At 44.0% G+C, this 15,929-nt stretch overlaps 1 protein-coding gene across 2 annotated transcripts in view; it reads left to right on the top strand.

Annotated features, from left to right (window-relative positions):
- The first annotated feature begins 483 nt into the window (after positions 1–483).
- Positions 484–15,929, top strand: part of MARK1 (microtubule affinity regulating kinase 1) — a 259,764-nt gene continuing 244,318 nt past the window's right edge. For both annotated transcript variants that reach the window (XM_075339110.1, XM_075339108.1), the window contains exon 1: positions 484–947. In XM_075339110.1, coding sequence (XP_075195225.1) covers positions 897–947 — 51 coding nt within the window. In that variant the 5' untranslated portion in view covers positions 484–896. The remainder of the gene's footprint in view (positions 948–15,929) is intronic.

Below are 15,929 nucleotides of genomic sequence, written 5' to 3'. Positions count from 1 at the left end.
ATGGGGCAACGGGATGGAAAGAGAATCTTCCCATATCCTAAATGTGATGGACGGGGCAGCAGGAGGGAAGGAGAATCTTCCCATATCCTAAATATGACGGACGAGGCAGCGGGAGGGAAGGAGAATCTTCCCATGTCCTAAATATGACGTATGGGGCAGCGGGAGAGAAGGAGAATCTTCCCATATCCTAAATATGACGGACGGGGCAGCGGGAGGGAAAGAGAATCTTCCCATATCCTAAATGTGATGGACAGGACAGGGGGAGGGAAGGAGAATTCCCCTAACCTCCTGCTCCATGAGGAGGAGGATGATCCCACTGGAAGTAGTTGTTCTCTTCCTGGACACAGGAGGGAGGGAGTGATTGTGGAGGAGGAGGAGGAGGAGGAGGAGGATGAGAATACAGCTTTGCAGCCTTGGATTTGCTATCCTGGAAGAGGAGGAGATCTATCTGCAGGGCTGATTTTGCTTTAGATGTGAGAGAAATCTCACTGTACTCCAACCAGAGCAGGAGCTGCCTCATTTCTCCTACATTTTTTATTTTTATTTTTTGCATTTTTAATATTGGATTATTCTATATTTTTTGCATTGGATTGCACTGGATTTATGTTATTTTTTTCACATTTTTTTTTTTTTTTTTTTTTTTGGCATTGGATCTGAAGCCCTTGGATGTCACCTGCAGGGAATGAGGAGGACACCCCAGCCTGAAGCAGAAGGGGGGGGACGACCCCCATTACTTCAAGGGATGCTGTGATTGTGAGGGAAAACGTCTTCACTGACTGACATTTTTATTTATTGCATTGTGATAACGTGGGGGGGAAACAATTTTAATAAAAGCGGGGCCTGGAGGAGGAGGAGGAGGTGGAGAGACCGAGCTCTGCGGCGCTTCCCTCTCCAAGATGTCAGCCAGGACGCCATTGCCGACCGTAAACGAGCGGGACACAGAGAACGTGAGTAGCCCTGCGGGCGAGTCCACTCCGGAGGAGGAAAAGGGGGGGCGGGTTTATGAGATCGCCCATATAGGGAGTTCTGGGGGGGATTAATGAATGAAGGAAGGGGAGGGGGCATGTAAAATAAAACCGTAATCAATGAGGGCCTATAAAAAAAGGGCGACATAGGGGGGCGGACTGTCTATTAACCCCCTATATACCGGGCGTCAATGGAATCTTCCGGTTTCGCCGCCTCAGCTTGGGATGTGTTACAATATGGTTTCCTCAGTGCTGGCTGGTGGCTTCAGGGCTAACACAGCTCTGAGGTAAATTTAGTGGAAATTCGATTGGTAGCGATAATCGGTTCACCTAGGGCGACACAAATATACGATTAGTCCGACAATGAGCCCTAATAATTATGCCAAGCATAAAGGAAAATAGATCATCATCCTAAATAATGAGCTAATTAATAGTCCTCATATCAAAAATGTTCAATAACTTGGTTAATAACTGATTACTGACAATATCGAAAATCGTCAAATCTGAGGTGATCCGCTCCTCTGCCGATACCAGCAAGGAAAGACGATATCAAAAATCGCCAAATCTGAGGGGATTGGCTCCTCCGATACGAGCAGGGAAAGACGATATCTAAAATCAACAAATCTGAGGTGATCGGTTTCTCCGTTGATACGAGCAAGGAAAGATATCGAAAAGCGCCAAATCTGAGGTGATCGGCTCCTCCGCCGATACAACCAAGGAGAGACAATATCAAAAATCGCCAAATCTGAGGTGATTGGCTCCTCCGCCGATACGAGCAAGGAAAGACGATATAGAAAAATCGCCAAATCTGAGGTGATCAACTTCTCCGCTGATACGAGCAAGGAAAGATGATATCGAAAATTGACAAAACTGAGGGGATTGGCTTCTCCGATACGAGCAAGGAAAGACGATATCGAAATACGCCAAATCTGAGGTGATCGGTTCCTCTGTCGATACGAGCAGGGAAAGATGATAAAAAAAAATCTCCAAATCTGAGGTGATCGGTTCCTCCGCCGATACGAGCAGGGAAAGATGATATAAAAAAATCGCCAAATCGAAGGTGATCGGCTCCTCCGCCGATACGAGCAAGGAAAGACGATATTGAAAATCGCCAAATCTGAGGTGATCAACTTCTCCGCTGATACGAACAAGGAAAGATGATATCGAAAATTGCCAAAACTGAGGGAATTGGCTCCTCCCATACGAACAGGGAAAGACGTTATCGCAAATCGACAAATCTGAGGTGATCAGCTCCTCCGCTGATATGAGCAAGGAAAGTCGATATAGAAAATCTCCAAATCTGGGGTGATCGGCTCTGCCGATACGAGCAAGGAAAGACAATATTGAAATTCATCAAATCTGAGGTGATCGGCTCCTCCGCCGATATGAGCAAGGAAAGAAATTTTTGGATGATTTTTTTTTTATTTAAATTGTCCCTCGTTGCTGGTCATTATCTCTACTAGTAGCAAGAATTTTCCTTTAAATGATTTTTTATGTAATAAAAAAAACTTGGTTAATAACAGATTATTGGCGACGATATCGAAAATCTCCAAATCTGAGGTGATCGCCTCCAATGTCGATACGAGCAAGGAAAGAAATTTTTCGATGAATTTTTAATTTAAATTGTCCCTCGTCGATGGTCAGTATCTCTACTAGTAGCAAGAATTTCCATTGAAATGATTTTTTATTAAAAAAAAAACAACTTTTTTCTCTGCTGATTGAATAAAAATATTTACGCAATTTATGCCTTTATCGGAATAGTTACGCTACACACTTTGGAAATTGTCCTGAAGAAAGCGCATAACAAGAATTCATCCCTTTGATAGCGAAAAAAAAAGAGATCTCTTGTTCGAAAGGAAATAGATATATGGGCCCTTGTCGAGAACGCTAGAAATACATGTTTTTCCTAAAGGAAATGCATATGGGGCACTTTGTATAAAGATGACATTAGTCGAAAACGTGTTCTGATGACAACGTATTAGGGAACACTTGATCTGAAAGGAACGCGTATCAGTTTGCTCTTTTGCAAGGGAATACGAATCTGGGAGCTTGTCCTGAAGGAAACGGGTATCAGAATGCTCTCTACGGGTATCAGAATGCTCTCTGGACGCTCGTTTTGAAGAGGACATGGATCTGGATGCTTGTTCTGAAGGGGAAGCATATCTGGATCCTTGTTCTGAAGTGGAAATGTATCTGGGTGGTCGTTCTGAAGGGGAAACATATCTAGATGCTTGTTCTGACAGGGATGCGTATTTTTACGCTCATTCTGACAGGGATGCGTATTTCTACGTGCATTCTGATGGGGATTAGTATCTGGACACTTGTTCTGCCGGGAACTCATATTTGGACGCTCATTTTAAAGGGGAAGCATATCTAGACACTTATTCTGACAGGGAAGCGTATTTGGACTCTCATTCCAACGGGGAGTAGTGTTTGGACACTCGTTCTCACGGGGACGCGTATCTAGACGCTTTTACTGACAGGACACATTCTGAAGGAGTCGGGCCTCTAGAATCTTATTTTGAAGGGGAAGCGCATCTGGAATCTCGATCTGGAGGGGACGTTCTGAAGGAAATGGGTATCAGAATCCTTGTTCTGAAGGGAATGTTTATCTGGATATTTGCTCTGATGGGAACTTGTATCTGAATGTGCGTTCTGATGGGAACGCATATCTGGATGCTCGTTTTGAATGGAACATGTATTGATGGGACTGTGCATCTGAACGCATGTTCTAACAGGAACACGTATTTGGACGCTGGTTCTGACTGAAGCACATATCTGGGTGTGCATTCTAACGGGAACGCGTATGTGGATATTTCTTCTGAATGAGTTGCAACTCGTGTTCTGAAGGGGATGTGTATCTGAATGCTTGTTGTGGCAGGGATTCGTATCTGGATACTCGTTCCGACGGGTACTCTTATCTGGACACCCTTTTTAACAGTGACTTGTAACTTGCCGCTCGTTCAGACGGGAATGCGCATCTGGAATATCGTTCTGACAAGAACGCGTATCTGAACTCTCGTTCTGCCGGGACGCTTGTTCTGACTGGTTTGTGGACAATTGTTCTGATGGGGACATGTATGTATGGGGACATTTATATGAATGTTCATTCTGAAGGATTAATATCTGGACACTCATTCTGACTGGACCGCATATCTTAGTGCTCGTTTTGATGGGAATGTGTATCTAGACGCTCATTCTGACAGGAACGCATTTCTGGACGCTCGTTCTGAAGGAAATGCATATTTGGACCTTTGTTCTGAAGGGAAAGTGTATTGAACGATTGTTTTCACGGGAACGCATATCTGGATGCTCGTTTTGATGGGAACCTGTATGTGGACGCGTGTTTTGACGGGCATGTGTATCTGGGCGCTCGTTTTCACGGGAACATGTATCAGTGCTCGTTTTGATGGGAACGCGTATCTGGGTGCTCGTTTTGACAGGAATGCGTATTTGGGCGCTTGTTTTCACAGGAACACATATCTGGGCACTGTTTTTGCTGGGAACACGTATCTGGGCGCTCGTTTTTTTAGGAATACGCATCAGGACTCCCATTTTGACGGGGACGCGTATCTGGACCCTCATTTTGACGGGAATGCGTATCCGGACCCTCTTTCTGATGGGAACGCGTATCTGAACCACGTTTTGATGGGAATACGTATCTGAATGCTCAATCTGATGGGAACATGTATCTGGACTCTCGTTCTAATGGGAACGGGTATCTAAACACTCGTTCTGATGGGAATGTGTATCTGAACGCTTGTTTTGATGGGAATGCGTATTTGGACTCTTGTTCTTATGGGAACACATATCTGAACTCTCGTTCTGTCAGGATACTTGTTCTGACAGGTATGTGGACAATCGTTCTGATGGGGATGTGCATATGGATGTTCGTTCTGAAGGAGAAGCAAGGGGAGGCTCGTTCTGACAGGGATTCGTATCCGAATGCTCGTTCAGACAGGGACTCGTATCTGGATGGTCGTTCTGATGGGAACACATATCTGCACTCTTGTTCTGATGGGAACACGTATCTGCATGCTTGTTCTGATGGAAACGCGTATCTGGATGCTCGTTCTACCTGGAACGCGTATCTGGATGCTTGTTCTGATGAGCACGTGTATGTTGACGCTTGTTCTGACGGCGATGCAGATCTGGACTCATGTTCTGACAGGAACGCGTATCTGGACACTCGTTGTGACGGGAATGTGTATCTGGATGCTCCTTCTGACGGGGATGCCTATCTGAACGTCCTTTCTGAAGGGATGCTTGTTCTGAAGGTACAGGTATCTGGATGCTCGTTCTGATGGGAACGCGTATCTGGACGCTCATTCTGTTGGGTACACATTTCTGGATGCTCGAACTGAAGGGAAAGCGTATCTGAGCAATCGTTCTGATGGGAACTTGTATCTAGACGCTCGTTCTGAATGAAACGCATATCTGGACACTTGTTCTGACTTGAACGCATATCTGGAAGCTTGTTCCAATGGTAAGGCGTTTCTGGACTCGTGTTCTGACTGGCACGTGTTTCTGGACTCGCGTTCTGACGGGAATACATTTCTGGACTCCTGTTCTGACGGGAACGCGTATCTGGATGCTCGTTGTGACGGGAATGCGTATCTGTACGCTCCTTCTGGTGGGGATGCCTATCTAAACGCCCTTTCTGATGGGACGCTTGTTCTGAAGGTACAGGCATCTGAATGCTCGTTCTGATGGCGACGGGTATCTGGATGCTTGTTCTAATGGAAATGAAAATTGTTGTCCTGAAGGGGACACATATCTAGACACTTGTTCTGACAGGGATGCAAACTTTCATCCTGAAGAAGATGTTAATCAGAACACGCGTCCTGAAAGGGAGTCCTATTGCAATGGCTCCTCGGGAAGATACAAAGTTGAAAACCATTGCTTTGAATGAAATTAAGAACGCTCGATCTGTACTCAACGAATATCCAACCATATGTCCTCTCGCGAAGCAAACTCCTTGTGTTAATGACCAGATGGGCTTATTCCACAATGTATAAACCATTTTTAATATCCACCTGTTCCCAGTCATCCATATTTATCTGCAACCACTCTTGAATATTGGTGGCAAATGTTCCATCATCTTTATGACATTTTTTCAGGCCCTGGTGTTTTTCTGCCACGTGAATGGGTTAACCTTACCAATACTTAAGCCTCAGTGATTTAACTAATGCCAGTCCCAGGAGAAATATGATTAAACTGTTGTCATCCATTCTGACTCTTAATTAACCCATGTAGTGAAGGTAAATGGAGAAGATAGTTAAGACCCCCTCCAAGGTGACAGCCTTCTGCTTATTTTGAGCAATTTCAGTCTGTACTGATCCTTTTAATTAACAAGTGCAAGGCCAAATGATGTGTGTACGTAGATATTTCTAAAGTAGGTCCTCATATTACAATTTTTCTGCAGGATCCTTTGTTACTGTTGGGAGGGATACGTATGCTGGGCTAGTGTTGGTTAAGGTAGTCCAGCCATGGCGCAGATAGATGTTTGCTCTGTACAGTATTGCATCAAAGAATAGACCATTTGCAATCTATATAATTTTGTAGAACAAAAACCGTGCCCTGCGGCATTCACCTATGTATCTGTCTGGGCGACAGAAGTTGAAATCCTAAGCAGAAGACATGTAAAAGGCCTTTCGCTGCTTTCTAGATAGTCCCCCCTTTGTTCGTACATCATGAGGAAATTACATCACTCCATTGGCCTTCTACAGTCCGCTTATCTCGCGAATTCCTGAATTCATTTCGCCCATCAAGTACCTGCAAGACGGTTCAGCCTCATTCTTGTTCTTTTCATGTCAGCCGTTATTCGGGAGGGGTGATATGGAGTGTACTTTTGTGGCTCAACGTGATAATTATGGGATTTGGTGTCGATGGGGATTTGACAAGAATCCTCAAATTACACTCTTTACTGTTGGCTTGTAGCTGATCGGTCTGCTTTCAGATTGTGCTTTATGGCCATAATGTCGATGAGGCTAAGTGGGTTTTCATCTGGTGTTCTATGTCCATCTTGACATTTCTATAGATCACCGTGCCAGCTATAAGGTTTCTGCAATGATGCAATGCATTTTTTTAGCCTCTAGATGTATTGAAGGAGTAAGCTGATGGTGTTTCTTCTGATAAAGACTAAGCAAATCAGTATAAACCTGCAGACCTCTGCTCAGTAAGTCTTCAAGATCCTGAAACTGGGATTCACGGATTTCAATAGGTCGTACTAGTTTCCGTAAATTAAGTTTTTGTGATGTACCTATAAGACCTCTCAATCAAACATGTCATATAAACCTGATATATTGTTGCTTACTAAGCGGATTGCATGCATCTTTTTTTCTCTCTCGATCATACCTGAAGAAGGCTGAAGGATAGAACATCCGAGCCGAAACGCGTTGTATAATTAACCATATTTTAATGTACAAATAAAATATCTCTTTGCTTATTTGTATATTGGTGTAGTCATATGACCGAAAATCATCCAATATGTTCCACCATTGGTAGCAGGAGCTCGGAAAGACTAGTAATTGCCTTTGGAACAACCGGATTGCATGGAAACTCTGACCTATCTCTCCCAACGTCCTGTCACAACTGTCACTGCCTTCTCCCTGTTTTTGGAGATTAGTGGCAGCTTGTGGACTGGAGCCCATTATTTCTATCTGGGACTCCACATTTAAATGGGGTTTTGTTTCTTTCGGTGCAGAAATTGTTAATGCTAGCTTTTCTGCTAGCAGCTCTCCTGCAGTTAAGGTCAGCTGCACCTGCTGTGTAGTCACACCCCTATGGATTTAAATAGCAAGGTCTCCCAGCAAGCTTTGCTGACTATAGAAAGCCATTTGTGTACTGACCCCCTTTGGTGAAGGAGCTGCTGAGGATTCGTCCTGAATTTGGATCTTCTCCATTTTTGGTTGTATGCCCCTGTTTGTCGCACCTACCCTTTTGTTGTATTAGTGCAGTGGTGGGCCTAGTGAGCTGCACCGCCCCACTCCTCAGCTAGGACTATAGCAAGGATTTTTTAGGGCTTCAGGTATTCCTGCTCGATGACAGGTGCGAAGCGTGTATACTGTCTGGCTAGGAGTGCAGGGTACAGTGCCAGGTGAAGGCAGGAGCTGTCCATCTACCCTCTCACTAGCGCCAGAGCCCACCACTGTTATTGTGTTCCTGGTGTTTCCCCTTGTTTGCGGTGTTATTGTTGGGTGTTTTTTGTTGCACCTCAGACATTTGTTGGTCTGAACGTGCTCGCCACGCATGTAGCATGACGTGCTCGGCTTGGCATTCCTGTATTCTCTATGGCAGGGATCCCCAACCTGTGGCTCACGAGCCACATGTCATGTGGCTTCCAGGCCTGTGATATGTGGCTCACGGCTGTCTTCTAGACCTAGTGCAAATGCAACAAGCTGGCAAACAGCAATGACGAGCAGGTCTCCAGTTGATGAATTATGTAACTAGCCCCACACAGAAGAGCAGATCTGGATACCCACATACTGGTCTTAGGGGTTTAGAGATAATTTAAGTATGTTAGGCTGGAGACAGGATGATACTACACGTCAGAGGAGGTGTTTGATGCTGGATGTGACAGTGTGGTGGGAGTGCTTGATGCGACAATACTAAACTGAGGTATTGTGGGAACCCCTGAATTTTGGTATACTGCCTTGGTTTGATTTTTGTGGAAAAGCTTTGGCTATCATTATACCTGTAATGTGGGGCTCTGGGTGTAACTACTATGGGCGGGGGGTAGAAGCTGGATGTGGTTCGCGACTTTCTCACAGAGCTGAATGTGGTTCACCACCTTCTCTTTGGCCTCCTTCACACATTTGTGTCTCCTGTACGTGTGACGTTCGTTTTCACACGTACTAGAGACACGGACACATGTAGACCCAATAGAATCTATGGGCTTGCGCATACGTCCGTGTTTTGACATGAACCGTGTGTCCGTGAGGAGCACACGCGTGTCTGTGTCTTCACACAGTGACATGTCTGTTTTCTGCCGACAGCACAGATGTCACACGATGAGTACCAGAGGAAACAGATGTCACTGAGAAATAAATGTAATTTTATACTTACCTGTCTTCGGCGCTGCTGTTGCTTCCAGACCCGCCCATTATGCTCATGAATATTCACTGCACTGACTGCAAACACAGAAGCAAATCTGACAGCAGTGCCAGAGACAGGTAAGTATACAAGTTCATGCTGTCTGTGTGCTATCCGGATGTCACACTGATAGCACACAAACAGCACACAGAACACACACACGGACAGACATTCGTACCTACACCATGAACCGTGCAAAATGTTTGTTTTTTGCACGGACGTATGAAGGAGGCCTTAGGGCTGAATGTGGCTTTCCAGGCCAGAAACGTTGAGAATCACTACTCTATGAGAAGAGTGCAGTAAGCCACTGTCAGCCTCATCTGGCTGCAGCCTATCTACCTCTTAAAAGGAATCTGCAACCAGGTTTTTTGCTATGTTATCTGAGAGTAGCATCATTTCGGCCAGTGACCCTAATTCCAGTGATGTATCACTTACTAGGTTGCCTCTGCAGTTTTGATAAAATCCCCTGAATGCAGAGCCCTGTTTAACCCCACCCATGCCACTGATTGGCAGCTGTCTGTGTACACTTTGTCAGAAAGCAGCTAATAAGTTGTGCGGATAGGTTCCACAGAGCAGGAAGACTACGTGTCACACGATAACTAGCCTTAAGTGATAATCTGCAGCCCATAAAACACTAACATTATTAAAACTACAACATTTGTCTTAGTAAGAGACACATCTCTGGAAACAGGATCTCTGGCCCTCCATCTTGCTGCTTTCAGATTACATAGGTAAAAAAACCTGGTGCACCTAGAGCTCATGAGGAGCGGTATATTTTTCATTGGCTGCCATATAGGTTTAGTGGGATGTTGGAGATATGAATGATATCAACAAGGAAAACGTCTTTACCTGTAGTATACAATGGAGCACGCCTTGTCTGCCTTGTGCAAGATTTGAGGTATACTGAGTTACAGTAAATGTCTTATAAACCTTTTTTAGAACCCATAATCAACTCTGTGTAAAACAGAACCATAATACAGCCATGTACAGAACCCCTTAGACCCATTTTCATTGAGAGGTGACCACACATGTAGAGTCAGAGCAGACCAGGCTCCCAGAGGAAAGGCAGAGAGCGTATTAACTGTTTCTGCCTTCACAGTCCCTGGCCCATTAGTCCCAGCAATCATGTGATCGCTATTTGACAGGACACATGACCATATTGGTCTAACTGGACTCTTCACAGCTAGCTGTGATAATTTTCACTAGGCCGGGCTGTTTTCCCGTGTAATTGTGTCACATGGTGTTAGCCTCTAAATTCACCTAGTGGCATGAAACGCTGTTCAGACACACAGACTCTGACACTCCACACACTATGGTTTCTCTGGTGCTTCTGAGTTGCACAGGAAGGCTCGGGCGTTGACCAGCTGTGTGCTCATTAGTGATCGGGCTGGCAGGTGTTAATTGCTGCTAGCCTGCTGGTTACCTTTTGGATCATATGTTGCGGGAGATCTATCACAGTTAGGCTATGTGCACACAGTGCGTTTTTGCACGTTTTTCAGGTGCGTTTTTGTGCGTTTTTGGGCTCAAAACTGCATGACTCTGCTTCCCCAGCAAAGCCTATGAGTTTTCATTTTTGCTATCCGCACACAACTTTTTTTTTTAGCTGCGTTTTTGAGCTGAAAAAAAAAATGATCATGTCAATTCTTTTAAGCGTTTTACTGCGTTTTCCACCCATGCAATGCATTGGAAAAACGCAGCCAAAAACGCATCGAAAAGCGGCAAAAACGCATGGGTTTTTACCTTTGCGTTTTTGCCACGAGTGTGTTTTGTACATTTTTAGCGGCCAAAAATGCTGCATCTTTGTAGTCACAAAAAATGGCAAGGTGCGCACATAGCCTTACTCGTTGCCTTTTTAATATGGAAAAATCTGTCTTCTCATGCTGTCTATAGCTTTTCCTAATCCGGGCCATGTGCTGTTGTGTTCCTCTTGCTGGTGATTTAGGTCGGGGCCACACGGGGCACTACTGCGATCCTCGCATGACACTTGGCTCACGCTGGCAGCACAGTAGGAGCAGAGTGTCATGTGAGTGTCACTGCGACTGAGGTCCAATAATGCGATCGGACCTCAGCTGCGGGGGGCGGGCCGGCTTTGAGGGGCGGGCAAGCGATGCGAAGGGGAGGGCCGGCGCTGCGGAGGGGTGGGAGGGATTTATCTCCCTCTCTCCTCCGTAGCCGGCTATTGCCACTCTCGCCCTGCACGCGCATACACCCGTGTATTGCGAGTGAAGTGCGATTTTTTTTCTCACCCCATAGATTTGAATGGGTGCGAGAGAAACAAAGATCGCATTACACCCGTAGCATGCTGCGATTGTTTTCTCGATTAGGGTTGAGAAAATAATCGCTCATGGGTGCCGACACACAGGCTAATATTCGTCTGAGTGGAATGTGATGTTTTATCGCACTCCACTCGCTCTGCTTGTTGGTGTGTGGTGGAAACCCTCTCTTCATCTCATCGTTTCCTCTCTGCTCTTTATTTGCTCCTAATCACGTATTGTCTTATATCTCCGTGTGTGTTAGGCTGCTTTCACACCTCCGGTTTCTGCAATGCGGCACACTCCGGCACTTTGCAGGAAAATCGCAACCGTTTTTTTTTTGCTGCCGGTTGCGGTTTTTCTGCATAGACTTTAATTAGTGCCGCATTGTGCCGCATGGCCTTGCGTTCCATCCGGTTTTTGCCGCATGCGGCAGATTTAGCCGATGCGGCGGCCGGATGGAACGTTGCCTAGCACGTTTTTTCGTGCGGCAAAAAAAACCACATCGCGCCACATTCGGCCGATGCGGCGCATTTTTCAATGCATGCCTATGGCGGCCGGATGCGGCAAAAACCGCATCCGGCCGCCGCATGCGGTTTTTGCCACTGCGCATGGGAAAAACTTATGCAAAGGATGCGGTGTTTTCACCGCATCCGTTGCATAGCTTGCACAGCCGGATTGAGCCGCAGAGCTCAAGCCGGATGTGTGAAAGCAGCCTTAGCTGTGTGATTTTTTGGTTTGGTTTGGTGGGTTTTGGTTTCCCGTTTGTCCATATCTGTGAGTTCAACCACTCCTGTCCTAGTCCTCCCCTGGGGTTGCGGAGAGGGGGTATTGGATCAGGGCTCTCCAAGAGCAGGGCAAAGAAAGTGGCCATCTTCACTATCAGAGGTATCTCTGAAATCAGCGACAGATAGAGTCCCCCTAGTTTGAGGGCCAGATTAGGAGCCCGTCCCCTGTTATACCCTCACACCCCGTGACAAATTGAATCTGATATGGTACCTCCAGTAATACAGTCAATAATTACTAACAAAAATAACAAAGAAAGAAAGTGCCCTTTCTGCCCTTTGGGGGTTTCATATTACAAAAAATAAAGTCAAAGAAAAAATAGTATGTAGAGAATCTTAATAAATAGTTAAAGAAAGCCCAAGTGATAATTAAGTCTCGATGCAGTTGCCTTGAATAGTCTAAAGGTTGCACAATGGAGGAATAAATATAATTTTATTATTTTTAGGTTATTATTATACTTCATCAGAAAAATAATGATTTTGCAAAATTAAAAGGACAATATTGCAAAAAAAAAAAAAAGCAACTGCTAATAGGTTGTTATTATTATAAATAATAAAAGATGTATCTGCAAAATGAGCAAAAAAAATATTCTTTAATACTCTAAAATTGAAAACAACTTGGCACATGCAAAAGCAAAACAAATTGCACTGGTTAAAGATGGTGGCAATCAGTTTGCAGGACCCGATCCAGTAGCCACATTGGCTCTTCTTTTGAATAGCCGGCCCGGCGCCTTGTCACACACATCATGTTGCAATGATGAGGACCGGCTACTCAAAATAGGAGCTGGAGAAGCCTTGAAGTAAGAGGTGGTTCTCAAGACCCCTGTTCAGCACCGACAGATTACTGACCCTGCCGCTGGATTGGGTCCTGCCATTCGATTTGCACCATTTCTACTACTGATCATTAAGGTCCAGAATCCATCAGGGAAGAGGATAAAGATTTTAGGGATCTGAGTGATCTTTTCCTTTTCCTGATTTACTACCATAATTTTCATTTGACCCTTGACGAGATGTACATGGTAATATCTCTATTAAAATCTGTACTGGTATTTGTTCATTCTTCTCATTGAAAAGGATCCTAGACCTCATGAAGGTGACCTTCAAGACCGATACATCGAGTTTTAATGAAAAAATAAAACAAAGAAAACACACAGAACTTTTAAAACTAACATTCTAAACCTGGAGCCTACGTAAAGACGAATAGAACATTTAGGTCACTGATACTTTGGATTTCAAAAAGTCTTTTGAAGGATCTCTCCACACTGATAACGTCATATGCTCTTTGGATCGGACCATGACACACTCGCCAGGCTTTACCATTTGTGGATTTTGGTATGGCATGTATCAATGACATTGGAATCCTTGTCCGGGATCTTGCACCTCACACTTTTCAAAGATTAGCGTTAGGCCAAAAGGTTGCCCTTCAAGTTGATTGACCTGGCACAACTGTGGCTCAAAGGATTGTTATTTTAGAGGCCTTCAACATTTGACATAACAGTAGCTGTGTCACTTAAAGGGTTCTTCTAGTATAGAAAACCTTTTCTTTTTAAATTCGTTGTCAATTTATTGTTCCAGAATTTGATTTTGAAGCATGAGTTTACTGTACTTTTTAAGGATTAAATGCTGGTGACAACTTGCGGGAAAAAAAGTTGTCACCTATCTGCTCACCCAGTAGATGGTTGACCAGGCTTGGCCAACATTTATAGGAACTTTGAATCTGCCGATAGGTGACAACTTTTTTTCCCACAAGTTGTCACCTATCGGCAAAGTCAAAGTTCCTATAAATGTTGGCCAAGCCTGGTCAACCATCTACTGGGTGAGCAGATTCTCGTTGGGGATGGATGGGGCTAAGTTTAACGTCTACTGTAGTCTAAGGGTAAAGTCGAAAGAAATAGAAGTAATCAGCCATCAACATTAATGTTGGCAAGACTGTGCAACTCATTTTACATTGAAGATTTTAAACCAGATCCTCTGAAAATCAGCATCAAAATTCATGAGAAAATGAGGATCAATTTCCAATGTTTTTTTTTTCCTGTTGCCCTTGAGATTTGATGAAATCTCCCACCCATAAATCTGTATGAACAATCTAAGCTTATCTGCCACATGTGAACATTCACCAATGTATGTCAGTGGCAAAAATTATTGCGCAAATTGGATTTCATGATGCTCGATCCTCTTTTCTTCAAGGCTATGTCATTGGGCAGTCGTGCCTATGAATCGAGGAAGTGACTGCATCCGTGTGTCAAAAGCAGGAGCTATTGAAATTAGCATTTTTTGTCCATAAAATGGACAAGTGTAGTGATTGCTGTGACTTGAGAAGAGGTTGACAAATTGCTAGAGTGACACTTCATTTGTGTCTTGTTTTGTGGACTAGACAGTTTTGGTGACATGTGGCTTGTGCGGACATGGCTGTACGCAGATGTAATCAAATCCATGATTTGCCAATGAATTAAAGGCCCCTTTACACACTGCAACATCGCTAGCGATATCGCTGTAACGTCACCGGTTTTGTGACGTAATAGCGACCTCCCCAGCGACATTGCAGTGTGTGAAACGCAGGGTGGATTGATTTAAATCACGCCGATTTAAATCATGATTTAAATCACGATTTAAATCAAAAGATTTTTTTCTATTTAAATCGGATCGATTTAAATCATGATTTTAATCATGATTTAAATCACTGATTTAAATCAAAAGTTTTTTTTTTAATATAAATCACGATTAAAATGAGAAGTGAGAGCAGTGTGCATGTGCGCCCATAGTTACACGGACGAAACTAGGGGCAACGATCTAACGCCAGGGTGAGGGGGGGACCCCAAAGTAAGTAAAAATCTTTTTTGTTTTACTATATGGCAATAGGTAGGTGTTTAAAAGCAGCATGTCTTAATTGTATAAACTATTAATAGCCTCCACATTTTGTTCATACTGCCCCTTTAATTCCACACTTCTAGCTTGGTTTCAGTTTTGGTTTAGTTTCTTTTTCCCTGCATTCAGTTGACATGCCCAAACTTGTTGGATAGTCAGCAGTACTTGGCTCAGGCTGTAGTAACATCAGCAGTGCTTGGCTCAGGCTGTAGTAACAATCAAACTTCATAAGTGATCTGTGTGAGCCATGGCAGCAGGTCGTAAGAGAGACCCTATTTGGGTTCATTTTGTTGAGATGCCAGCAGAAGATCTTGGAAAGAAAGGTGCAAGAGCAAAGTGCAAATACTGTCAAAAGGATATCCAAGGACTTGTTTGCCGTTTGAAATCACATTATGAAAACTGCAACCAGAAGGGAAATGAAGATGTTGATAGTGATACAACTAATGTCAATGAACCCCCACAGCTTCTTATGCACCAGGAGCCTAGTACTAGTAGTAAGTCTGGCAATTAATTTACAACCTATTTTTTTAACAGACATTTTACTGGGATGGTTAAAGTCTATGAAAAGAAAAATTTCTAGCACTGGTAGTTCCTTGGCTGACTGCTTGGAACTGTTTATTAACAACTGGTCAAAATTACTGTCCATTTGCGAAACACATCGGGATAAAATTGATGCTAATATACGAAGCAAAGTATTAAATCTTGGTGTGAAGAGAAATGCCGAGGACCTTTTGGAAAGGTTAAAGCCAATATCGATTGCGTTGGATAAAATGCAGAAAGATACTGCAACCATAGCTGATGCCACAGAAGTTTGGAAAGATTTAGAAGGTTCTCTAGATCTCTTGAACCTCTCAAACAATGTAAAGGTTGCAATACAGCACCGCAAGGACCAAGCATTAAAAGAAGAACACTATTTAGCCAATATCTTGCATCCCATCTACAGAGGGAAAAAATTATCTGAGGCGGAA

Source organism: Anomaloglossus baeobatrachus, chromosome 3 (genome assembly GCF_048569485.1).
Source record: "Anomaloglossus baeobatrachus isolate aAnoBae1 chromosome 3, aAnoBae1.hap1, whole genome shotgun sequence".
Classification (NCBI taxonomy): Eukaryota; Metazoa; Chordata; class Amphibia; order Anura; family Aromobatidae; genus Anomaloglossus; species Anomaloglossus baeobatrachus.
Note: the sequence above shows the minus strand (reverse complement) of the source record. Positions and strands in the feature narration are given on the sequence as shown.